General features: G+C 34.2%; 1 protein-coding gene and 1 long non-coding RNA gene across 2 annotated transcripts in view; one reads left to right on the forward strand and one right to left on the reverse strand.

The window, feature by feature from the left end:
- LOC138937782 (uncharacterized) overlaps nt 1-18,509 on the reverse strand; it is a 37,025-nt gene extending 18,516 nt beyond the window's left edge. Inside the window, exons 1-2 of the long non-coding RNA XR_011447572.1 lie at nt 18,306-18,509; nt 17,200-17,338 (exon numbers count right to left, since the gene is read on the reverse strand). This is a non-coding gene — a long non-coding RNA (uncharacterized lncRNA). The remainder of the gene's footprint in view (nt 1-17,199; nt 17,339-18,305) is intronic.
- Stet (stem cell tumor) overlaps nt 1-27,801 on the forward strand; it is a 357,711-nt gene that overhangs the window by 187,564 nt on the left and 142,346 nt on the right. The window contains exon 5 of the mRNA XM_070304381.1: nt 23,214-23,326. Coding sequence (XP_070160482.1) covers nt 23,214-23,326 — 113 coding nt within the window. The remainder of the gene's footprint in view (nt 1-23,213; nt 23,327-27,801) is intronic.

Consider the following 27,801-nt stretch of genomic DNA (forward strand, 5'->3'; position numbering starts at 1 on the left):
CCTTCTTATCGAAAATTACTAATATCCGGCTACATACAAGATAGGGATTACCCCGGTCGACTAATCAATTTGCCATGGCCCAACCCTCTTTTTATTCAGATTGGGATGGATACGTGCAACATTCGTTCGTGTCGGAGGAGATTCCGACCAGCGCGCCGCGTTTATAAGAAGCAATCCACCCTGGAAATGCGACGCGGTGGCCCACTTTTTCTGCGTTCCTGTCTTCTTTGTGCCAGTGCCGGCTACGTTCTCTTCCTCACCGTGAAAACTGCGTAAATATAGTTCAGCCACTGCAAAATTCCGCAAACAAACAGGAATGCATCGTCAACGGCGCGGAAGAGAAATGAGCTTCGACTCGCGACGCGTTTCACGACTGATGAATTTCAGCCGTTTTTCGAATAATAATATTTCTGATTCTTGCAATGTAAGGGTTTTTCCAGAATAAACGCAGGATATTTCCGAACAACAGATTAATTTTAATAATTTTAATTTTTTACTATAATTTTGATGCAAACAATAAAAATATATATATATATATATATGCAATAAATATGATTTTATATTTGAATGCCAATATTTTATGCAAACAATTTAAAATTAATTCTCTAGATTTTTATGTTCATTTATAATTCATTCAAATAATTTATTTGTTTATGATCCTTTACGTAAACGTGCATTGCACCTTCGATTGGGCCGTCGCTGTACGCATTTTTTCCCCTCATAGGGGATAGGGAAGAAGGGTCCTTGTTGCCTGCGAGGAGTTTCTTGTGAAGGTGAATTAAGTCGTAATGAAATACGTAGAGTGAGAGAGCTTGGTTCCTCTCTTCCGAGGTAATACCTCTCCTTCCCGGAGGACAAGCTTTCGCGCGAGGGAAGACTGTCTGAACTTCGCTCAGCACAGCGATCGTGCGGTGCAAAGAAAGCATAAAAATAGAGAGTGAAAAAGGAGAAGAAAAAAAAGAAGAAGAAGAAGAAGAGAAAGTTTGCGCGCAGGTGGAAGCATTTTTTAAAAGACGTTTTACGCGCGATTGATCCGCACGACCGTCTGCGTTCTCGCGGTAATTTTCCCTTCTTGAATTTTATTCTCTTCTTTACATTATCTCTCCTAGAGATTCCACTGTGTGTGTAATTGTTGGCAAATCGGAAATGCATACATTTCCGATAAGATAAGAAAGATAAAAACAATATCATATTACTACCTTGTAAAGTTTGCGTTTCGATATTTTAAGTAACTTGATTAATGGTTTAAACGTTGACTCATAATAAAACTAATATCATAATAAATTGACTAACTAAAACAATTTAGGAATTTAATGGCAGCTATGTTAAGTCGAATTGTAATATATTGTATTATTCAGAAATTTGTACATTGATTAAATATATAAATTTAAAAATATTTATTTTATTTTTTTTTAATGTTTAATATCATCGTTGAAAGTGCGTATATTTATTCACAAATTTTTTAGATGAAACGTAAGATGAAATTGTAATTGGTGTACGAAGCATGCGTATCTGCGTTCACCAGTGAGCGTAGATAGGTTCTCGCGCATCTACCCGGTTGAAATAGCACGGCGCTTCCAGGGTAGCCTACGTTATAACTCTGTTTAAGTATCCGGCATTATTAGCGATAATTATTGTTGCGGCCGACCGCAGCGGAAAACGAGAGCTACGAGTTTAACTGGCGGCAGTGAGGGAGCAGGTGTTCCGGCCTTATACCAATCTATATATTTGCCGCGCATCGTTGAACCTTGACGCTATTAGCCGCCGTTATGCAGCGATGAACGCGATTTTCATTAACCAGACCACACGAAATATTATCAATTCTTTTTACTTTCTAATCAGTACTTTTTACGTCGCGTTGAATCTTCGAGGAAAATCCACGGGGAAGATGGGATTTCTCGTCTCCCACGGACTTTATGGCGGCTTGCTATCCACCTGCACCATCCGGATACTTTATTTTCCGGAATAAATCGGTATTATGGAACACGTATTGGCATGCAAGCTATTTCATGTCCGCTATACTTCGTAAATCATAATGCAAAAAATGTGAAATTATGGTCTGCTTTTATATATGCATCTGCTGTTTGTGTTACTTTTTTATGGTGACTCGATGTGATTGGCAAACATGTAGAAATGCTTGGTGGATTTTTGCTGCATTTATTAACATCGATCATATTGTTAGTAATAACTTAGGCCTTTAGATCACAATATTGATATATGGTACTTCAGACGAAATGAAAATGGACAAATAAAAAGAAAAATATATAGCAACGTAAAATTTTAAATCTTTCTCTTTATAGAGCCGTAAAAAGTACCATTCGCAATAATATAGTAGAATAAAATACATTTTTATATTACTTAAATAAAATTTTTTTTCTCTCAAGAAATGATCTATTTTATATAATGGCTTTTTTATTTCGCAACGTTTTTCTTCCTCATTTCTTATGCAAAAATTGTTTCTAATATCAATAAAACAACTAACAATAAGTAGCTATATTTAATCGGACTAATTCAAAGCGTAATTTGAATGTACAATACATCTTTTGCGACGTTATGAATAGCATCTTGAGCCCTTCAATGCACTCGCAATTAATAACAAGATTACTACACATTTCCATCCCATGACTAGCGTAGTATAATACTCACGACCCGTAATTCACTATGACTTATAGCGTAGCTGAGTAAACATTCAAATAGTAATTGCTAAATTTCTGGACATAATTGAACACTGGTGGTGCATCAGTTTGAAATATATGTAGAAAATGCATTTCGATTACTATTAGAGAAGATCTCGTCCGGAAAATCCTATCACTGAATCAACTTTTTACACAGTCCTAAGTAAATAACAAACTTCTATCGAGAAGCCAATATTTCTCCTTCAAACGATCTCGTTTAAAACTCCAGGTAAATGTTATAATAATTTCTCAGGTTCATATATTGAGATAAAAATTTAATCAATATTGAAATTTAACCATTCTATATCAAAGATTATCACATAATTAAATCGATTATTTGAAAAATCAGATAAATGGACCAAAAAATAAAAAAAATATTAATTTCCAAAAATAAATTATATATATATATATATATCTTTTTTATTTTTTTATTTTTTTTATTTAGATATAAAATATAAATTATATATATTTATGAGCACATTTTGTAAAAAATTGCGGTATAAAACTTAATTTTGTAATTTTTTGATGTATCTAATTTCGAAAATAATTTAAATACTTAGATTTTTAAAAATATAGAGCATCGCTTATCCTTAAATTTTGCGTTAAGAAGGAAATATATTCCAGTTTTCTCGCATTTCAGCTTTGATTCGTATTACGATTTCGATCAGTGTGCTGAATCCTTGCCACAATGTAATCTTCCGACAATTACCGAGTCACGCGGCTTAAGTTGTTAGTCCGGCCGCAATTAATAACACGCGCAATGTAACGAGAGCGTTTGCGGAGATGCCGGAAGCGTAGCGCGGTGCAATAATCACGGGCGCTCATAATTCACCATGACTTACGAGCGTTAACGGCCAAAATCGCAATTACTAAATTTCTCACAAAATTTCGCACCGCGGACATCGCGACCGGCCGGAACGAAAATACACGAGCAGAGATAGGGTCAATCATGTGGACGCTCCCAAATTTTATTTTCCTCCTTTCCGCTCGTGCGAGTTTTCAGGCGATAAACGGGCGAACGACCGGTAATTTCGTCATCGTTCCGTAATATTACCGTGTTCTCGTTACCGTAATCTCGTAAATCGTGGCCGTCAGTGTGTTGCCGACGCGGTGAGAGAAAGAGAGAGAGAGAGAGAGAGAGAGAGAGAGAGAGAGAGAGAGAGAGAGAGTGCCGTAACGCTGTCATGGTGCCCCGGCGACCTCCTCCAGGATCGGCGAAATTAAATTTTCATCCAACCGCTTTGGCCTTCTTTCCCTTTTTCGATCCCACTTGCGCTGCCGCTTTCATCATTGCTCTCTATCCTCTTTTATTTTCCAGTTCTTCCATCTTTTGCAATCTTTCTCTTCCGCGGATGCAACGGCAAATACTACTTTCTTCCTTCTCTCTTTTTTCTGTATTTCTCTCATAACTGCATCTCGTTTCGAATTTCTTTACCTATCGATCGCGCGAGATCTTCTTTAACTTATTTTTTAAATTGTGACTGAATTATTCGTTCCGTGTATATCACCACTGATAATTTGAAATAAATAAATAAATATATATCTCGTACGTATATAAGAGATGCTGCCACAATTCTAAACACAAACGTTGCTTGAAATTATATTATTTTATTTGAAGTTTCTACTGCAAAAATAGCGTTTCAAAGATTCTAGTTTAAGTATACAATAATGAAGACTTTTTACAATCGTCTCACAAACTCTATTACTGAAGAATTTATTATATTCAGAATTACGCATTGTGTGAGACTCTATCGTTATGTTTCTCCTAATTTCTCTCCCTTCGCACGATTCTTGCGAAGCGATTTGCTCCTCGTGCCCTTTATCAACGTTCTCACGAACTAATGTCGCGTTCTCAATTCTATCGCTATCTATCGTGCGATCTTATTTCTGAAATTATGGCTGAATTATTCGCGCGATTTATCATCCGTGATAATTCAAGTACGGAATAGAGAAAACGATTAATGCCGATTGTGCTGGCAATAAGCTTTCGCGCGTATAGAGACAGTTAAAGTGTAGTGCGTGCCCCATAATGAAGACTTTACGCGCCTCACGAGAATTTATTAGTATACTCGGAATTGAGAGTCTATCATTATTAACGTTTCTTATAATTTTCCATTCCCTTTCGAGTCTTGCGGACCATTCTCCTTACGATTTATATCCTTTCTCACGAATCTCAGAGTTCTGTATTTCTTTCCTATTAATAAAAAAAAATCTTACAGAGAAAAGTGAAGAGAATCGCGATTACTAATTATACTTCATGAAATCCGCGGATACACTGAAAGCGACATAAAGCCGAAAGAAGCGCGTAGAAACGTCTATTCAGCGTAAAGTCTTGCAAAAGCAACGATCATAAATCGTACCGTGATTCTCAGACAGAAGGTATACCGGTACAATACACAATGCGAAGAGAGAGAATCGCGCGCGTCTCTAGAAATTAAATAAGATTAAATTAGGCGGACTAACTTGGCGTACTGTAAGGCGTACTTGTAATAATTGCGATACGCGCCGACAACATTCCAGTCTCTCTCTCTTTAAATGACTATCATAGAGCTGTATAATTTATCTGTTTGCCAATTTTGTAAATTTGTCCGGTTGTGCAAAAGCGGGTTGCGAGCGAATTTAGCCGGTTAATATAAATTTGACGTTATTTGCCTATATTTAGCAAAATTCCGCAAAGCTTTCGGGGAAGCAAAGCAATGCGTGTCTCTTCCGTGTTTGAATAATAATATTAAAGTGAAGAGATGTAAGTGAAACATACAAACATATTAAATTAAATTGCATTCTATTCCTGTAGAAATAATATGTTGAGTCGAAAAGACAATCGAACGCTCCTTTTTTTTCCAATTGCATTTTTCGACCCAATCAATAAGCGCGTGCACTTGAACACGACCAGAACGAAGCCGTCACCGACTGCGAAGGAAGTCTACCTCCGTCTTTTTTCCTTCTAATTACATCGGCAATTATGAAAGCACCATATTATTATCAGCTCGTTCTCTGGCTCGTCGGCTCGGGTAACGGGCACATGGACGAACGGACGGACGTTATTCTACGAATGTTTTCTTTTTCTCAGCGACGCACACGGAGAGAGGCCAATGGGTTGCGCACGATCGATCGTTCTCGTAAAATAACATCGACCTAACGCGCAGGACAGTAGTATTTGCGACAACAGAAATACGGAGAGATACTTAATTGATAATTAATCGGTAATCGACCATATTTCAACGTATAAATAGGACGTTATTTTTGTTGTCCGTTGAATGTTTTTCATTCGATAAAATTATAGTTGTATAAAATAAAATAATAAACAGGAATCTTTATTTTTTTTTTAAATTATATAAAAACAAACTAAATTTATTGAGACATGATGAGACGATATTAACGATATTAACGATTCTTACCGTTTATTATTATTATATTTTATATATTATATTTATTACTATTCCTGATTGCGTATCTTTTTTTTTTTTTTAATCTTTTGGAATCAATATTCTTTTTATATTTTTTTTATCATGGTAATGTCAATTCCAATTGTAACATTTTGATATAAATTGACAGCGCGTTTTAGTGAATATCATAAATAATTTGCAATGTTCATCTGCCGAAACGTTTCCTTGCAATATATCATTAAACCTTTACACTTCTCACGTGAAAACCGATTCCGACTTTTATCACCAAACTAAAAAAAAAAATTAATTTTTATCTGATTTCATAAATACTCGTAATATTTTATATTGAGTTTAGTATAGTAATATTATATATATTTATATAATATTATATATTTAGCCATTTTCAATATTATAGTAAGCTTATAACAATGATTGAAGTTATAAAAATCGAGTATATATTGATTATTATTGCGTTATATTATGTCGAAAATAGTTACTGTAATTCATTTACAATTAATTTATTTTGATATATTAAAAGGCACAGTTTTAAATACCAATTATATTCTTTTCCTGTCATTAAAATTAAAATTGAAATTATGTTATCGAATATCTCTAGCTGATAATATTTCAAACTTAATAAATCGTGATTCTAGAATATTGTGCCAATTAAACATGCTTATCCAGAATAGTTTGTATGACGTTGTGACGTGCTGCCAGATCGAAGCGCTTTAAATAGACATCTGGACACTATAGTGCTGTAATCCTATACTAACGAAGGATTATTGCGGAATGTACTATTCGAACGTTCGTTGTGCAATTTTGTATATACGATTTCTGATGTTGTTTTTCGTATAACAATCTTTCTCTTGATAAATTTTTTAGTATTTTTTGATATTATTTTCATTTTATTAGTGAATACAATATAATGTATATGACAGGTTTTTTATATAATAGTTAAATATATAATAGAATATGAATGCAATATAAATAAATAATATAATCTTTTCACATAAATATAATTTTTAAATAAATGTTCTCTTCCGAACCAATTAACTCGCAAGAACTGATTAAATTAATAAAAAATTAATTCGCTATCTTCTCAAAATTGAACGCGATCTAAATTTCCATAATACACTTATATAATATTGATATTGGTGATTTTTTTCTACAACAAGCTGCTGCTATAAAGAATATAGAAAATAATCTACGATCTCTGGTTGCGTTAGAAACATTATTTTACGGAGAGAAAGCTTTTCATTTGAACAGTATTGTCAAATGAAAAATCTCGATAGCTATTCGATGTCGACTGGCACCGCGGAAAAAAGGAAGCTTTCTTGGCGCGACGTCCCACGACACTTATAACTCGGAAGCTTATTTTCGCGGCGGTACGTGTTCTCCACGAGTGGGTGAACACTCATAGAAATGGTTTCTAACGGTGTCATCCTGACCCCGGTCACGCATCGCGAGGGCGAGAGAGCGTTGTTAGAAGATGGGATCTTAGGCAAGTCGCCGTACTGCGTTAGTCCGCGTGAAGCGCAAACGAATCTTTACATAGGCGCTCTTTTCCCACCTTCTCTCCTCTCTTTCTTTCATTCGTCGCGTCGGCACCACTACCACCTAATTATTGTGCATGTTCTCCGCAGATGAAATTAAATGAAAGCGGTTTGCAAAATTTTATGCGAACGCCACGCGCCGATATGCGAAAATTAAATTGTATCCTAATGCTTCGTTCGGGATTCTGATCCTGACTCTTCGACTCATTTATTCAGTCACGTGCGTGGCACATGGTATACATGGGATACATGATAATGAAATTAAGACCGAAGAGGTATGCTATACTATACGGGATAACGAAACTATTAAATAAGTTAGTTCATAAAACGCGATTATTTTCACAATAAAAAAAAAAGAGTTCGTAAATTATTATAAATATATAAAAATAAATTAAAATAAAAAAAAATTATTCTAAATACTATTAATAGCAACGTGAGTTTGAGACACTCTACATAAAAATTAAAAAAAAAAAAAAAAAAAAAAAAAAAAAAAAAACAGAATTTTTTTATTGAGAACTTCCAGTTTTAATTTTAACACAAGTTGCTTGACAAGCTTTGCATGCTTAGATAATACAATTGGTTAATCTTCTTCTGTTTATTATTACAAACATTGCTATTAGAAAAAAAGCGATACTTAACCAATGATAAATTGTCATTATCTTTTTCATATTATTATATATATATATATATATATATATATATATATATATATATATTGTTATATTGTCTATGCAAATATCATTAACAGAGATATTACGAAAAGAGTAACAAAATAGATTTCTGGAAGAAGGATTTGCATATCCTCATTGCACTCCAAACCGAATCTCGAAACGCTATTTTGCACAAGATCCGTTGTATAGTAACCTCCGTTATATGCAGATCGGAGTGCGTTACACATACGGAAGTCACTTCCTGCGACCTACGCGTTCTCCGTAAATTCTGTGGAATTTCTTATCATCGTTGCGATCTAACATAAGTACTTTTTTCTTGATCTTTAAATTGATTTCTCTAGTGTTTTTGTTTTGTTTACCCACTTGCCTATTTATTTGTTTTATGACCATAAATTCATAAATTTTTGCGTTTGCGAAGAAGAAACGTTCGCGAATGATTTCTATCGTTTGCGCAAACTTCCATTATTCTGGACTAATATGTTCACAATATTTATTTTTCTTATTGTATTGTTTGCAGTGTCACTATTAGATTGACCGTACGGCAAAGATAAATAGCTTTTCGTTTATAAAGAATATGTGGATCAAAATAATGTTGAATATTTAATTCAGAAATTAGGAAAATGGTTTCATATCTCAAAGCTAGATAACTTAAATTTGATATACAATAATGTTTATTTTTACTAATCATGTTGTCACACTCATGCACTTAAAGTTCATAATATTTCTCTGCATTCAAAATAAAATATACATTCTGCATGAAGTGATCTGCAAGCTATTGACATTTTCGTGTCACAAATTTTATTGTTCGCTATGATTTGTTTAGCCATTGGAATAACAGGATATATCATTTTAAGCGTTACATTTTATTTTATAATTTTTAATTTATATTATTTTATATATTCAGAGTTAATATTATTTTTTGTACGGCTATCTCACCTCGCTCATTGTCCGAAGCTTAAGGCAATAAATTTATGATATGTTATATCAGAATTTTCCTTTATAATATCTTTATGTTATTGCTACACGCCAGATATATGAATATAATTTAAGTTTTTATAGATTTGTTATCCCAAAATAAAATAAAAGTTTGTCACTTACTGGTCGATGCCAAAAGCGATTATCATTATGCAGCGTGATAAACGCGCGACACTTTACACGGCACTCACGCACTAATTAAAACGTGATAAAATATCCGCGTCATGAAAACGAACGCGCGATACTTCGCACGACATTCCCGAACTAACAACGCGACGAATTGTCTGCAACACGCTGAAAACAAGAAATATTTATGATTTCATATTGAATATTTTGTTCTTTGCATTTCTAATTAATTAATAATAGAATGATCGACACACCACAGTTTAAATCATAACCATTATTTAAATTATTCAGTCATTTGTATGTTATTTTCCGTTCTATAATATCTCTGAATTGTTTTGCGTTACTTAAATTATTCTGTGACTTTCGTATATTACTTAATTTTTGTATATTACTTAATTCTCTCATTTCGGCAATAATGATATTAATAACAAATTACATATTGGCGAAAAAAGTGCGACACGATATATATCATACAAGTCAATAGCTTCGTTAAAGAAATAATTGTTGCCCATATCACAACACAATAAAAGAAAATTTCCATTCTTTGGTCACTGTAATTTCTATTTTAAATGAATAAATCATGTGATATATTTTCTTATAAATAGCTATCGCTTTAATTGTTTACAAATCGTTTATATATACATATATGGTATATGTAATATCATAAATATATATATAATTGGTTCTTTTTCTTCTTCCGCTATTTTTTTTTATTTTTATTTTTTTTTTGTCTCGAGAAAGTCATAATGAACGGTTGACCTGGACTACTCTATATGATCTAACGTAATGATGAAATTTTGTATTGTATCAAATTTTCGACTTATTTACGTAAAATCATTAATGTATTATTATGCTTCTAATGCAGTATCTAATTTATTCAAGGGTGATAAGTTTTGCTATTTAACTATTTCATTTTTATAAATTAACTAATTATAAAGCGATTAGAAAATGGTTAATCGTTCAGAACTTCGCGATCGAATTTGGCGGTGGATTGCAATTGACGATGAAAATTCCAAAAGAAAAATTCTAAAGAAAAGAGAAAGGTGAAAGATAGATGAAGCGATCTTGGGAGAAATTCACAGAACTCTGTGATAGTTATCTGATTTCCATACGCCAACACACAGATACGTATACATGCACATGATGCATACGATGTTGGAGCGCCGGTATGTGCATTGACTACCACCGGTAACCGCCCTTTACAGAAGCTAAGCACGACAATGGGCAATATGACTATAACCATCTTGGGTGGAATAGTAAACGGGCGAAGCGTGTATTTCTGATTTCGGTCGGATGACGGCAGAAATTCCATTCTACACGTTACTATTACCTTCCCCGTGCAAATAATAGTTAATTCGGCCAAATTGTTATTGGCCCCGCTTTCATAGAAATACAAAATATGAACATAGACAGAATAATATACTTGTCCTAGCCGATGCCATTATCGCGGTATTGTTATGGGGCGTTATCTGAATATGTTACGCGAATAATGCTATTCGATAAATGAAGTGAAACAAACGAAATGTAATTCCGCAAATAAGGAGAGAATGTGTATATATACAATAAACATCCAATAAGTTGCTCTTACAGCGATGCAAAAATTAGAAAGCAGAAGAAAATATTTTATTGTTTAGAGAGATTTTAAAATTTATTTTAAATTGTCAAAAGTGTCTTATGCATTTTGCTAAGATTTTCCAGAAATTATTCTTCAAAAATAGACATAAGTTATATATACAAATTAACGAAAATTTGCCATTTTCTTATGATGTAGGCGTAAATTTGTGTGTTTTTTTTTTTTACTTTATATTATTTTACGTAATTTTGATAAACTGAATAAACATCAGCAATTACCCCTACGAATTACGCGCGTTGCATTTGAAGGAGAAACGTAACTCAGAATTATCTGATGGCTGTCGAGTTTCAGAAGTAGGAGGTATTTTGCGGGGGTTTCTCGCGAAACTTGCGGTGACTGTTGTTTGTCTTGCTATTTGCATGAATGCCGCGTACGTTTGCGCAGTACGTACGTACATCATGTCGCTGCCCACGTTGACTACCGTTGACATCCCATCGCTGCGTCTTACTGCGAACGGTATGACTTACAAACTAGAGCTAAGCTGGAGAACTTTCGTTCTGTCAGATGACGGTCATCTTGTATCATAGTTCTACTATTGTGTTATGTTCGCAACTAAAGCTTTTGAAACTACCGACCACTCATTTCACATCTTGAAATGTAAAAGTCAGCAAACACACACCTCTCAACGATTTACATCTCACGCGATATTAACGATGTGAGAAAATATATCTATATATCTGAATTATGCAAAAATATTTCGATTCATATATACATGTTTAGTTATAATTGTCGCTTAATATCTCGTATAGTCTTAAGATATTAATTTCTCATCTTTCTCATTTTTATGCTATTTAAAATTACGATAAAATTTCAATATATCGAGTTTAATACATGACAATTTCATTGCAATTATTTAAGAAGAAACTGGACAGATTAGTTACGTTAAAAGAGAGATAATAAATCTAATACATTTCGAGATTTATGAATTTAACATTGCGCACACACATAAAGCACATTTAATCTTTTAAATTATAAAATTAATAATTAATTTATGAGTTAAAATAGACAGATCTGCCCTAAAATATAATTGTAAAATGTAATTTAATCTCAAAATTGTTATTTTATGTCGAACTAACTTTTTTATCGCGATTGTACACAAAAAATATTCATGAAAATACAGATTTTAATTCTACAAGACAATTCTTTACTTTAAAAGTGCTTTGTGCGCAATGTCAAATTCATGAATATCGAAATGTATTAAATTTATTAACTTTTGATATAGTTGATCCGTCCAGTTCCTCTTAAGATATATATGTATATTGCAATTTCAGAAAAATCTTGGCAAGATACTTTTAGACCTTGGCCCCAAATAAATTTTTCAATGCGTTTATCTGTTCTTTTAGAAGAGATACATTCCCGTAAAATGCTTTAAAAAATCGGTAACTCGCACGTCGTCGATACGCGCATCGATTGATATTAATCCGTAATTGTTAATTAAACGGCAGACGACCCTCGCTGGTAAGCTCATAACCGCAATTCTCTCTCGCGAACGTATCGTACATCGTCGACGGATTCGATCGCTTTAAAATTACAATTAGCGCCTGTAAACGGATCCGCTTTGCCTGCGGGCTTTGTACAAACTCTCGTACTTTGACCGAGTTGACGAGAGGTAGAACCCGGCGGTTCTCCGATTTCGTATCTATCCGGTGTCTAGCCATTACCGCACGCATTCTTGATCGCCATTCTCGACTCTCGCTGTCATCTTGTCGAAATTTCCAGTGGCGAAAGAAATTACATTATCCCGTCTTTCTATTCTACATACTTGTTCTAATGTAATGCGATTTGTTTCAACAATTTTGTTACGCATGTCGAAAGAATTACGCGTCATTTGCAAATAATTTGTGCAATAATCGATTTTTTTATACATTCGCGATAAAGCTCGCATGAGAATCTAAATATATTATTTAATTCAATATTTTTTTTTTTTTTTTATAATAGATCGTAGATTTTTAGGATCGTTGCATATTGTTATCATCAATACTTAAATACACAATATATTTTGATTATTATGAAACAAAATGATAAAATTAATGTACTATATTAATTGACATTATCCAATTTTATAATCGTATTATTAGCTCGGATTCAATGAATTTTTAGTAAATCGATTACAATGATGTACGATTGTTGTAAGCATGCACAAATATAGATGGATTATTAAATCGAAATAATATCGTCGAAAATTCATTTGCCGAAGCGATATGACATTTTGAAAGCGTGAAGTGTGAGTGAGAAAAACAATGCGCTAATTCGGATCAGAGAGAATCATTTATAATATATGCTATGCCATGTACAAAATATTAATTTCCTAATGTATAATACGATATGCATATATAAAATGTATTAAATTTGATAAAATCTCTTCTCGAATACATGTATTATACGTTGACGAAATATTCTCGCTTTTATTATCAGATTATACGTAGATAAAATCTAAATATATATTTTACATTTTATTAAATAAATAATAAAAATGGATTATATTATATTTATTTATTAGGAATAACTTTGATTGAAACTAAATTTCGTTAATATTTTATTTAAACATTTTATTTCATATAGTTTCTGAATTAAATTTTATATTGTTTCCGTTTCTGGGAAAAATACGATGTACGATAAAAGAAAAACGCTTCCGTTTAGTGAAAAACAAAAACAATAGTACGGTCCGATTGCGCCGAGTAAACTTTCGTCTACAATCTGTATATTGATGCTGCAAGGAAATTAAAATTTAATCGACTTCTGCAGTCTAACAATAAGTCGGATTCGGTAAATATCAACGATAAATCAGCGCAATTATCGTAAAAGTACAAAGTACATTATTGATTGCTTGTATACCATACATGGTATATACTCAAAAATGGTAATATTTAAAGTTTGTAATTTATTGAAACAAGCAGTATATGAACATTATTCCAAATGTAGATGAATTCCGCGTAATTCGGATTTAAATGAATAATCACATAGCGAAAGATATATGTTTAAAAAATTGCCAAGTAAAAAATCATCTCTCTCTTAAAGAGAATGAATAAAAGCACCTATAAAGTTCGTATAATAGAAAATGACCTTTAAAAATAATGATATAATTTTTTAATAGACAGATTAATGTATCATTTGCAATAAACAAAATATTGGTATAAAATTTATATTTATTAATATAATACAATAATAATAAAAATTTCTTTACGCTTTACTTATTTTATTAAAATATGTTTCAAATAAATTTTGTATTTACTTTTCATTTCTTTATAAAAAGAAAAAAAAATTATAATTTTAAAATTATAACTTTATTAAGCGATACATTCAGACAACAGAATCATTGTATGTTGAAATATCCCTCGCCATTGTTTCGATCATCCTTTCGTAATAAACAACTCCGAAGACTTACGGCGCGATATCCCCGTATATACGTCAGGATCTTGCGAGTTCCCCACGTTTTCCATTCGGCGATAACAACCAGGATCGATGAGGAACGCGGAGCTCGCACGTATCACTACTACGGCCATTCCGCCGGTGGATGATGGTATTGGCACCACCACTACGTGCGCGTCCATTATCGCGCGAACGTAGCAAATCCAAACCGACGAGTCAGCCCATCGTAAACACGAGCACAACCGGCGAGTTTAATTCGATTAGGACGCGATCATCAGATTGCTCGATCGTCCGGCATCGAATTCCCCCTGCGCGCTCGTGCGGCTCCTATCCTCTTTACCTCTCTTTACCCCCTTCCCGGCCTCCTGCATGCAACCCTCAACATTTACCTCTTACCCTCCCTTGATCCCCTTACGCTCTATGCGCGCGGGCATACACGTCCGTAGATGGAAACGCACACGGTGTGCTCCCCCCCCCCCGCTCGTTTCTATCTACCTGTCTAATTTTACTCTACTAGCCTTACGAAAACCAAAATGTATACGCCGTGTACTGAAAGTATCGTCTTAAAACTGAATCGGTTTTTTTTTAAGAAACTTTCAAGACGAAAAAATCTTGCTGGTAACGTAGAGAATTTAATTTGTTTTATTTTAAATATCCTGACATTCTCTCTCACGGGACACCAAGTTTCACAAAATCGTATATTCTTGTTGCATTATACAAATTATTAAGCATTCTACAAATATTTAAATATATGTATAAACATAATTGACTGCTTAATTAAACACTGAATAATATAACTTATGACGTATGTGTGTTCAGAATTTCGATGACGTCAAATCGTCAAGCTATAACGGTGTTGTTTCGCGGACACCGTCTAGATGTATGCACGCAGGACTAGAGAGAGTTTTGCGGAGCATTGTCGAGGATCTCGATTCTATTCGATTCGATTCGAGTACGTGCACGCCGAACGAGCCGGAAACCGACGTTTGCGCGAACACGTGTATGCGAATTTACCCCACTGTCCGGCCTAATGGCACAGATTTCATTACGCCGGGGTTTGCACGAACGTAAACCCCGTGAGGGTGGACGAGAAGGATAGAAAGGGGAGGAAGATAGACAACGGGATGGGATGAAGCAGCGAATGTATATACACGACATATACAGAGACACGACCGATTTAGAATGCAAAACTGTTGTCCTAGCAAATTTGCGACGCCGCTACTGCCGGAAATATTATCGCCATATCTACATTATATCCCGTCGTAACGTCGAGATAATGCTGATTTAATACCGTTAAGTCGACTTTCGACGCGCGATGTGTAGTTTACGCGATTCGCGAGGTAGATGACCGTATCTATTTCGCGATTTTGCAAACATTTATAACCGAATAACAATCGAAATTGCGTTCGACAATATTGCGAGCAATAATTACCCGTATCATTCTGACGTTTCTGTACGCTCGGTAGCATAGTGAGATGAGTAACGCTAATTTCTCGCCGTTATTCTCTAAATAACAGCCATTTGTCCTAATCTAACAAACCCTCTGAAACCTCGTGGAAGCGCTAAATTAATGACATGTTTTAGCATTATCGCAATATATATATATATATATATAATAGCGACACATTACATTAACTTAATATTTGAATACATGGATTTGAAATTATCGTTGTTATACAAAAAATTCCGAATTTTCCGTAATATAACGACCAAATCTTTATATCAGAATTTTTGCATTTCTCTGAGAACTCATTATTTCTTATAATTTTAATTTATTCAAAATCTTTGATGCGCGCGCGATTTAATAGTGATTAATTAATATCTTATTACAAAATTATCTTGTTTAAAGTGGATAAAACAACAATTTCATATTCATATATATATGAATATATAAATAATGAAAGAAAAAATTAGCTCAAATTAAGGTCCAAATGGTTGATAAGAGATAATCTAAAAGATTTTCTATACACATATATATGTATACGCATAGAGCGGTAACCTTCCTGCTTAAATGTACCCGATATTTCGCGACGGACGATAAACTTAGAACAAACGATCGAGATTAATAGAACGAGGCTTAGGGTTCCGTCTGCGATACTATCGATCCACGCCACGGCACGGCGAACGAGATACACGGATGACTCCCTACGGGATCGTAAATCCACGTCGAAGATTTACTTACTTAGCGGAGTCGGCACCACTGACGCCGCACCGCCGCGACGATGACAAATCTGACTCTTTTTACAAGAACAGAAACAAGCTTATGCGAACTCGCTTTTTATATTAATCCGCTATAAAAATTCTAACGCATCCTTCTTTTAGAACATCGATCACCATAATTTAATTCCAATTTTTGTCCAATTTTTTTTATGCTCTTTCAAATATATGCAAATTATGCAAGGAATGTTACGTGTTCACTACGTCAATGTTAGATATACAGATCGTAACAAGTATTTATATGTACATATTATACAGAGTGTTCCGAAATTAAATATCAAAACTTTATATACATATATATATATATATATATATATATATATATAATGTAAAAAAATTGTAATCTTTTAAATAATATTAATTAAAATTATAAATATTTTCTATTTATAGAAAAAATGTATGTTAATTATTTTATTATATAAATGTTAAGAATTTTAAAATAAAATTTGGAATATTCTTAATTATCATCATTTTACAATGATATAGGATTACAATGATATATATTACAATGATTACTATTGCGGAAATAAACGAGCAATTAATTTTAAACGAGTAACAAACAATAAATAAAAGAAATTTTTATAACTTACTTACCCTTTACCAGTTAGTTATTCCGTCGTTGTTCGACTTTTTTCGGATCCTCTTCTTCCTCTTATCTCTTCTCCTTTCGTTCCTCTTCGGTACAAAACTCATCCAAAAACATGCATCACTCGCCATAGCCGTCCTATCTCTGCTGTTAATAAATAATATGCATATATTAGAGCCAAATTTTGCCATATCGTATCATAACATAAATGAATAAATATGTAATTTAAAATTAAAAATAAATATTCCCGGTCTGCAATATTCGGAAATTTGGTTAAATTTGTCGATATAACTATTTCATTTGCACGACAGATTTTGATCGAATAAATCCCGGGAGATATGCATTTTGACAAATTATAACGATGTAAAAATGCTGAATTTATGATATGCAGTTAACTAAATATTGAAATCCTATAGCATTTTGTTTCCTATTTCAAGCGAATACATTGGGCGAAATATCTGTTTCGATGAATAATCGATCGCCGCGATACTTTTACAAATAATTTGTTGCGAGAGTTAATCAATTGTGCAGAGTAGTAATTGTTATTTATAATAGGTGTAGAGAATGATCGGGTATGACGTTAATTATAACGTTACCTGGTTATCTGGTGCTTCTTGTAATCGTGTTTCGAAAGATATTACGACGACGCATAGAGCGATTCACATCGCTACCTTACCACGCGAACCTCGCCACAAGTAACATGGCGACCGCACGTAAGCAATAGCGCATTTCACGCCGCAAAAAACGCGATACCGTGCGACACCGTGCGAAAGTTTGTCGTCGCTACGAAATATTTAACGCATCATGAAATATATTTACACTGTTTAGACTATTCCTTGTAATTTCAAATTATTTATTAATGAACAATTGATGCATTTTATGGTTTTTCATTATGTAAATCACTCGTATATTTATTACGCGCTCTTTTGATCCCAAAATAATGGGCAAATTATATTTAACGACGAAAAATTCAAAACACGATATTTTCAAAATCAAGTATTGTTATAGAGAGAAATAATTACTTATAAATATCACAATGAAGCAATGGGTTCATGATTATCGTTCGCAAATTTGTTTCGATTTTTCAATCAAATAAATAAATGATGCAAAATACCTATCATCGGTGAATAGTTGTCGGCGTCGTGAATAGATACGTTTACGAATTGTCAATCGTAAATGTTAATCAGTTACGTAGACTAATTGACGAATATTCATAAAAAGTGATCGCATTCTCTTCCAATATTCGTTGCAATTGCGTTTTAAAGAGTAATGGAACGACACACGGAGCGTCTCACGCCACGTCCTTCTCCCACGAACTCCGCTGTGCGAATGACAACATCACCGTTCACCGCGCGTAAACAACAACGCACTTCACGCCGCAAAAAAACGAGCGCCAAACATCGTGATATTTTGTTGCCGCCACAAAATATTTAATGTATTACAAAATATATATATTCACATAAATATATAATTTATAATATATAATATATGATTTATACACATATATGATATATAATATTTCTTATAATTTTAAATTTATTATTAATGAACAGTTGATAAAGTTTACGACTTTTTATTATTTAAATCACTCGTGTATTACCGCGCGCTCTCTTAATCCCAAAGAGGTAAATTACATTTAACGGCGAAAAGTTAGATTGAAGATATTTCAAAAATCAAATATCGTTATCGTAGATGTTAACTTGTCACACGGGCTAATAATAATTAAATATTTACCAGAAATGATTGCGTTTCTCAATACTTGTTAACTATCGTGTTTCAATAAGTCAATAAGTAATCAAACGACACATGGAGTATTTTACGCCACGTTCTGTTCGTTTGAGTCTTGTCGCGAAAATGACAGCAAAGTGATTTTGCACAGGGATATAATACGCTATACGTCACAGAGGACAAACGTCGTATCAATCATCGCAAAATATTTAACACATTATATAAAATAAAGGTACACCATTCTTTTTAACTTAATTACATTTATCTCACTCTTTTATCCGATGATTGTTAATGTTTTAATCTTGATCCATTATATTTTACGTAATGCTTCAATCAATTATAATGAAATTTTATTATTTATGTAGAATCGTATAATCGTGTTTGAGAAATAATTCAAATGAAACTGCGAGCATAATACACAAACTAAAAAAAAAACGATTATGAAACATTCACCAAAATAATAAATCCTCACACATTACGAGGTTTAGTAGTAAATATTGTAAATCAAATATACATATAAAGAAAAAAGGGGAAAGCTCGAGATTGTTTTCTTATGTCACTGTTTTACGTGCTTTTTTATTGGCGCGATCAATAAAAATTTAAAGAATATTTTAAATATAATATAGACAGGTATAATAGTACAAAGATTTTTCATATTATTCCATATTTGCACGCAGAAAGCGTTTCGCGTTATATACGATCTTATAGAGAGAATTTTATATTTTCAGTGATAAAAAATGATAAAGAGATCTCTTACCATATCGCATAAATGTACGTTTAAATATATGTTTAAATTAAATGGAAAAGTAGATACGAATATACAGAGAAATGAATATATATGGTACTTAAACATAAAAGATTCATTACACATTTGTCAGAAATATAATGAAACATTCAAAGAATGGATAAAATTTGAGAGATATATTTTTATATAATAGTAAAATTTTATTCATAAAAATAAAAAAAGTATTATTTTTATCATTTTTGTACGTGACTATATTTAAAAACATATTATAGAAGGTTTTGAAAGAGAGAGAGAGAGAGAGTGTATATATTTAGATAGTATATATATTTAAAGAAAGAATAAATAAGCTCGATGCAATAGAATAAAATCCACAAAGGCATAATGACACAAAGACGAGTTAATGATTAAATTTTTTTCTTTTTCGCTAATAATATAACTTAAAATTTCTGTTACCTTTGAAGATAATTTTTATGCAACTTTTGTGTACAAAGTACACGAGAATACAGTGAGATAAAAAGAAAGATAAAAAAAAAGAAGGAAGAAGAGGAAGAATTCTTGTCCGAACACGAAAATGGAACTTAATTTTTTACGAGAGAAGAAAACTTACCACTCGATTAAAATGAAGCAGTATTACTTGCATCGTGACACATTAGAAGCGGCAGAATTTTTAATTAAATTTTCTGCAATGTATTTTTATGACTTATTACAAATTCTTTTTGACGATGAAGAGAATACTTCGACATATAACAATGCTGTCTGCGCTCGAATTGCATTTTTCTCTAAGAGCATTTCGTCGACGGAAATCCAGCGATCAGGAGCACGTCATACTGTTAATGAAAACGAGCGCTGAGAGAAGAAGACCACAAAGTGGGCGTCGATAAAGTCGCCGTGGAAAGGATGCTCGACAATCCCGACGACGAAGGACGTCGAGCGGGGAACAAATTAAATTTTCTTCGTTGACTAGTTCGAATTTTCCCGTCGAGCCCTTCATTCTCGGTGCATTCTTCCTTCCTTCCTTCCTTGCTTCCAGCTCATTCGTCTCTAGTTCCCTTTTTGGCAATCAAACGAACAGGAATCAAACCTGTACCCCATCATCGTATTCCTAAAATCAAGACGACCAAAATTCCTGCTTCTTCCATTATCGTTTTATTTTTTGCGTTTCATTTTTTTATGATATAATTAGCAGCTATTTCGACAAATTGAAGAATTACTCTGACGAAAAATTAAAATGTAAGCACAAATTTTTAGCAATATATATTTTATTTCGTTGCTAGGAAGTTTTGGAGAAAGATATATTAATATATCAATATTTATTTTCTTCAATATTTATATGTTTAATTTATTTTTTTATATCTTTTTTTATATCTTTCTATCTTTTCATATATATTGTTTATATTTTTATTTTTTTTTAATTATATGCATATGTATAAGATTGAATAAAAGAAAAATTAAAGACAAATTTTTAATCTGATTTGTGAAAGACAGATGTATACGTTAAGATGTTTGGTTTTGTGACAAAAGTCCACCGTTAAAGAATGTCTCGATGGATAGGCATCAATCATTCCCTGTATATGAGAGAATTCACCTCAATATATTTTGTTAGGATGGAATAATTGAAGGCATGAAATAGAGAGAAATAGCCAAGATATTCAAGGTAAAAGTCAAAATGCAAAGTAAATCAAATCACACCTGAAATAATATAACATGAAAGAAGCAGGTGACATAAAACGAGAAGATGATCATAGCCAAGTTAGGAAGCACAATAAAGAAAATAGATGAAAACTAGTGCTAAATAATTTTTAAATATCTATATCTGATCCATGCTACATCTATGCCTAGCTTAGACATATGTGTGTTCGATTTTTGCATTTTAATTTTTGAGATGCAAAATATACAGTTTCTAAAAATTTTAACGTTTATAAAATTTCTTTTAAGCAAATAAAAAAATTTTATTTTGTGATAATATTTTTGAAGTAACCGAAAATAAAATATTAAAAAAATAAAATATCTTATTAAAAAAAAAATCGATGTAATCATTCTTGAATGATGTCTAGCGTAAATCACAGATAAAATGTAAGAAAGCAGAAAGAAAGATAAAAAAGTGAACTGCATGCAAAATCTCTAAGATGCCGTCGGGCCAAAGATATGAGGACGCCCGGCGGCTTATCCAGTTTGCATGAAAGTGTTCTTTGTGAATAAAGAAAAAGTGTGAAAGTTAGGGGGAAACCCGTGTTATATATATCGCGCATATTTCTCACAAAAGGCAACTGCATTCGGAATGATACGTTGCATAAGAAGATAAATCATAATACATGAGAATTAAACTTTATTGATCTGCATTATGCAAGGATATGGTTCGTATAATTACAAATTTAATCATATTAAATTGAAGAGTGCTTATTTGTAATTATATATTTGGTAGCAAATTAATATTTATAATTAAAATAATTTTTTAACATTTGATGTAATTTATTTATTAAAAATATATTTTTATAAATTTGTATTGAAACAGATTTAAATAGATTGGTGCATGTTCATTAAAAAAGTTGTAAATCATTAATCTAAACATTCTGCCTGAGTAATAATTTCTCTAGATGATTAAATGGCTTCTCTAAATGTCTTCTCTAGATTGTGCCTATATACTGTTATTTTACCTTATTCACATATTTATATATTTACGAAAATGTTATTCGCCGCAACAACGTTAGGAATTTCATTCTACGTTGATAGTTGATTAATTTTAACCATCGCTTTATAGTCCTTTGGTTATGTTATTGTGTGCGCGCTTATACTTGTGCACACAAACGAACTATAAACTACACGTGTAAGATGATCTTGAGTTGCATGTATGTTGTATATGTGTATATATGGTATGCGCGGTAGCTTAGCATAACACTCGTCTACGTACACACAACTTACCTCGAGGAGTTTGCCGGCGTTCTTGCTTGCATTTGCCTAACCACGTTAACGGATCTCCCGATCCAAATATCAGCTTCCAGGAAGCCTCTGCGGCTCGCGCCTTCCACACACCGGATCCGTGCCAATATCGGCACCCAAATCTTTGTCCCTATACGAACTGCCGCAAAACAAATTTCGACTTTCGCGATTTGCCTCTTATATGCATATAAATCCCTGTCAGTTCTCCCTATCACGGCAAAAAAAAAAAAAAAACGAATATGATAGAGAATTAGGAGTAATTTAAAAGTTTTTAAATTTTGCAAATTAAATATTTTTAGCTCGTCATTCAAAGCAGAATTTTAATTCTTCGGTGGAGGAGCAAGTGGACATCCACTTAAAAATGAGAATATCAAATTCAATTTGGTAGCAAAATTAAAAGCTATTTATAAGTGGCCTTAAATTTATATAATTTAGATGTTGAATTACAATTTTTTGGCAGCATCCAAGAAAAAGTACTCCACACATTTTCGATACCAGATAAAACTATATTTAAAATGCGTTAAAAATCTGTCTTTGTTATATTTAAAATTATCTAAAATTAATTAGAATTATCTATATACTAATTAAATATTTTTATATTTTTGATCGTAGATGAGCGGCAAACGGACAAGAAGTTTCAAGTGCGCTGTGCACCATCGGGACCGTGAAATCTGTTCCGAAAACGATTTCCATCTGCTTGTGCACGAGCCGCCTCTGTTTCACAGGTAGGATAAATCGCGTTCAATATATTTTTTCACAATCTATCGATATGCGACAGTAGTGCTTTGAAATGTGGAATTTTTCCTACTCCATTAGATTTTCATAAGATATTCTTTTAGGTTTTTGAAACTTGTACGGCAAATTTTGAAAACTGGAACTCATGATTCCGATAATTAATCTATTCTGCTTATTGTGGAATTTAGATTGTTTTCTTGATATTTTAACATGACATTTTGATTTACATTATTGATAATTATATATCCTGATTGATATAATAAAAATTATATAGTTAAACTTATTAAATTAATTAAACATATACAAAAAATTTGGTCACGAAATCTATTACTAAAACATATCTTTGACCGTGTGTATATATCCGAGTTAAGATATAACACGACAGATTGAAATGGGAATAAACCGATTCTCTCATCTTATGATGCAAAAAGCAAGAAAGACACAAAAATGTGAATAAAAGGAAGACACGCGAGGCGCGAAGAAAGTCCTGCATTTTATTATTCCGGCGGAATATCCGACGTGCATACGACGACGACGACGAGGACGACGGCGGAGACGGCAACGGTGACGGCAACGCGGTCGAGGACGACCGTTCTTGCAGTATTTTTGCTGTGCATTTTATGCCGCGCATCGTTACCCATGCGAGAGAACCTCGAGGAGGTACCAACATATCTCGTACATTGTACGACCTGCGAAACATCAACATCTTCCTGCTTCCTACGTCCCGCTCCTACGATCCCATACGCTTCCTTCTTCATACCTTTCTCACTCGCGTATATTTTATGCTTCGCGAAATTATAAGTGCGAGAATATCGTTATTTATCGATATTTATGTTTATATTTTCACGCTTTTAAATCATACATTTTTCTTTTCCGGAAAGTGACGCAGACCCAACATTGAAATATTATGAGTTTCCGCGAAAGGAAAATATAAATCGAGTATAAATTGTTACCAAATGAGAGAAAGAGAGAGGAGAGGAGAAAGAGAGGGAGAGAGAGAGAGAGAGAGAGAGCGCCACACTATTGGAAGCGGATTAGCGTTATAATCGATATGGTAAATATCATTCGTCGTTAATCACGCATTTAACGAGTTCAACGAAAGTTCGTCAATGTAACTTACAGAATAATCGCTATTACGCGACGGGCTTAACAACACAATTTATTGACGTCCCCGACGCGATACAGTTTCAAATGTAATTTATAAACGTACGTGACGAAATATTTTCGACGCGATTTAAATAAAGGCATCTCACACCTTTCCACCGCTATCTATCGCGTCATTTATAATAATATCGTTGCGCATCGATGTCGTCTCGCGAGAACTCGAAGGCAAAGTTTGTATCGCCGATGCAACTCCGATGTTAATTCTTTTTTTTCGCGGACCAGCTCGATAAGATGAATAGGTTTGGATATGTATCGGGTATCGTAAGAAAGCGTCGGGTCTCTCGAGCGTGGTCGATTCGACTTGTTTCTGGATGCTATTCATAAATAATTCATCGTATCGTCTCGCACGAAAGAAGAGATGGAGAAGGTGGTGGATGGCATGACGGAGTGAAAGAGAGAAACGAAGAAAAAAACACAGAAGACAACGACGAAAGAGATAGACCATGCAAGAGATAGGCTTTGCGGGGCGGCTCTTCTATACGAAAACTGATGAAACTCTCACAGCTTCCAAAGCCTCGATTATCAAGGAACGTCAGATAATAATTTTGTTCAAAACAAAATTTGTCGATTACTTAAAGTTACATGTTCCGAGATAAAATAAGCCACGATATCTTATCTTCTTGTTATTATCATTCATTAAATTCTCAAAAATTATTAACTTTGGTTTCCAAAAGTCACTATCCACATTCCTGGAGATTGAAAGTAGAGCGAAAAAAAAAGTTGAAAGATAAAAGGACCGGGGAAAGAAAAGTGAGTAGAAAGGCAAATGAAAAGTAGAGATATACGAGAGAGGAGAGAAAGAAAGAGAGAGAGAGAAGGAAAGTTGAGCAATGTGAAATCTGGGCGTCGCGCAGCGCTGTGCCGAGGCGAGAAATTCCTGTGCACACAAGATAAGAAGAAGCGGCAACCTGCAGGCAGGGCTCTTTGCAAATAAAATATCGTCTCGTGTCAAGCGGTCGGCGGGGATACGGCCGATGGGGGGATTGTTCGGAGGGCGGAGATCCGACGCGTTACGACGAAAATATGACGAGACGATATTCCGAGCAGGTACTGGGGCGCATACTTGGAATTCGGTGCGAGTACAACCCTTAAGTCTTGGGTGCGCCAGCCTTGCACCGTCCCCCGTCTCACCCCTTTTGTCATCCCTGGCCGCTTCCACGATCTCGCGTATTCGCGTATCTCTTCGTCTCTTTCTTTCTCATTTTTCGTCCGCACTCTGTTACGTTAACGCGACGAGGAGTATGTAAATTTCACCGCTGACTCGCGAAAAGGTGAGACTACTTTGTTCATATCCCCCCCTCCGCTTCCCTTGAGACCTCGTACACTCGACATACCTGGAGAACTGAACGCGTACATAGTAGCCGCGGGTTTATGGCGGATGATACATATCTTGGAGAGCCGTATTGGATACGAGATGGTGATAGAGATGACGAGAAGAATGTCGAGATCTTTGAGATATCCCGACACGAATTGCAACAGTTATCCAAGCAAAGCACACGACGTTAATACTTTATCTGTAAACCGTGAAGCTGGACTGCATGTGCATGATCACGTTAATAAATTGCTTTTCACGAACTTTAATATTTTCAAGAAAGCAGGTTTATAAAATCGTATACGGTGTGGAGAACAATATGAATGGATTCACTTTTGTGATTTTGCCGGAATTACACCGATTCTTGATCTGGCAATATTTCCGTTCACCATTGTTGCGAAAAGAAGAGATGGAGCGCGAAGCGTCGCTTCTCCTTCTTTTTCTTCTTCACGGTATTCGTTCTCGCTTAACAAGCTCGAAGCGGACATTTTGCAAGGCGGACCGGGACAGTTATACAAAAAGACCCGGTTACATACATGCGGAAATTCGCCGCGCCCGAGTTTCCCATTTAGTCTCGGCTCTTTGTCGACCCCCGCATGCTTCCATTTTTCGCTTCCGCGAGAGCGTCATCCAGCCGTTATGTGTTCGTTCACGCTTCTCGCCGACGTGACGATGAGCTTCTGCTCTCGCGGAAAACCACTTCGCTTCCTCTCCCATCGCATACGTACGTTACCGCTATAACGAACTACCAGCAGAGAACAATTATATCGCGCTTTTAACGCGTTCTCCACGGCTCTTCCAGAAAGAGCGCGAGCATTCCTGCCGAAGCCGCGGAACCGTAACTTCGACTTCAACACGAAACTCGGCCGCGTTTTGTGATTAAAAACTTGAACCGCAAATTACTTGCAGCTTGCGAGAATATTACTGCTGAGTAATTAAGAAGAGTCCGTGCAGATCTCGTGGTACATTCCAGACTTGGAAGGATTCAAGAAATAATTTAAAAATTTTCTCAATCGAGAATGAATCTAAATTTTTATTAAACGAAAGATCTTTTCTCTTAAAAATATTGAAAATCGTGCAAGAATAGGGCACACATACATTCCATTATATTCAATTATAATTATAATTAAATCCTTGAGTATAATAAGTTTTCATTTTTTTTTACATTTTGAGAAATAAAAAAAATGAGAAGGGATTTAATAGAAAATCTAATATCGCTAAATAAAATGTCAAATAATTAAGCATGCAATTGTATATATATACATTTCGAAATATTATTTTCATTGTTTTGTGTATTTGCCTAACCGCACAACGACTCTATTACTTCGACACGGAGTCTATCCGCGACAAAATTCGGTAAACCGATTTTCACAACAATTTCACACAGTCAGTCAATTTTTCGTCTTCGGAATAGGACAGTCAGTTTTTAACAAAGGCGTGAATAATACCTTTTCGAGAAAAATTACGATATTTTTATCGTTTTTGAAATATACCGACACGTCATTCAATCGAGACCGCCCGCGTTCCAAGACTGAGCTCCTGGAATTTTTTTCTCGCTTAACTATCTACCTACCGCGTCAAAGACTCTTGGTAACAACGATGCACGTATTCGTTGTCACCGTCGACGGAGTCGACTTCGTTGCTGCACATTGTGATAGACCGTCGTTCATTGTTGACCATCAAAGGGCCGCGTCTCGTGTCGAAAATCGCCTGAAACGGGAAAAGAGAAACCGGCAAATTGGAGGCTGGACCAACGTTGCGCTGCTATGACCTCCTGTGTGAGAGCTACGCGGCCATTTTTTAAATATTCGCCTAATTGGTCGTCCCAGTGACGCGTAATGAGATGATACCGGTGCACAAAGGATTTAAGGATCTGGAGATATTTGAGAACGTGAATAGGTAAAAACTATGAGGAAGAGAGAGATCAGTGTATAATCCGCAATTAGTACAGAATTTTAAAGAAATCCGTAGCATATATATTTATAGTAC

Source organism: Polyergus mexicanus, unplaced genomic scaffold (assembly GCF_030449975.1).
Source record: "Polyergus mexicanus isolate NDT 795.1 unplaced genomic scaffold, iyPolMexi1.0 SCAF_11, whole genome shotgun sequence".
Taxonomy (NCBI): domain Eukaryota; kingdom Metazoa; phylum Arthropoda; class Insecta; order Hymenoptera; family Formicidae; genus Polyergus; species Polyergus mexicanus.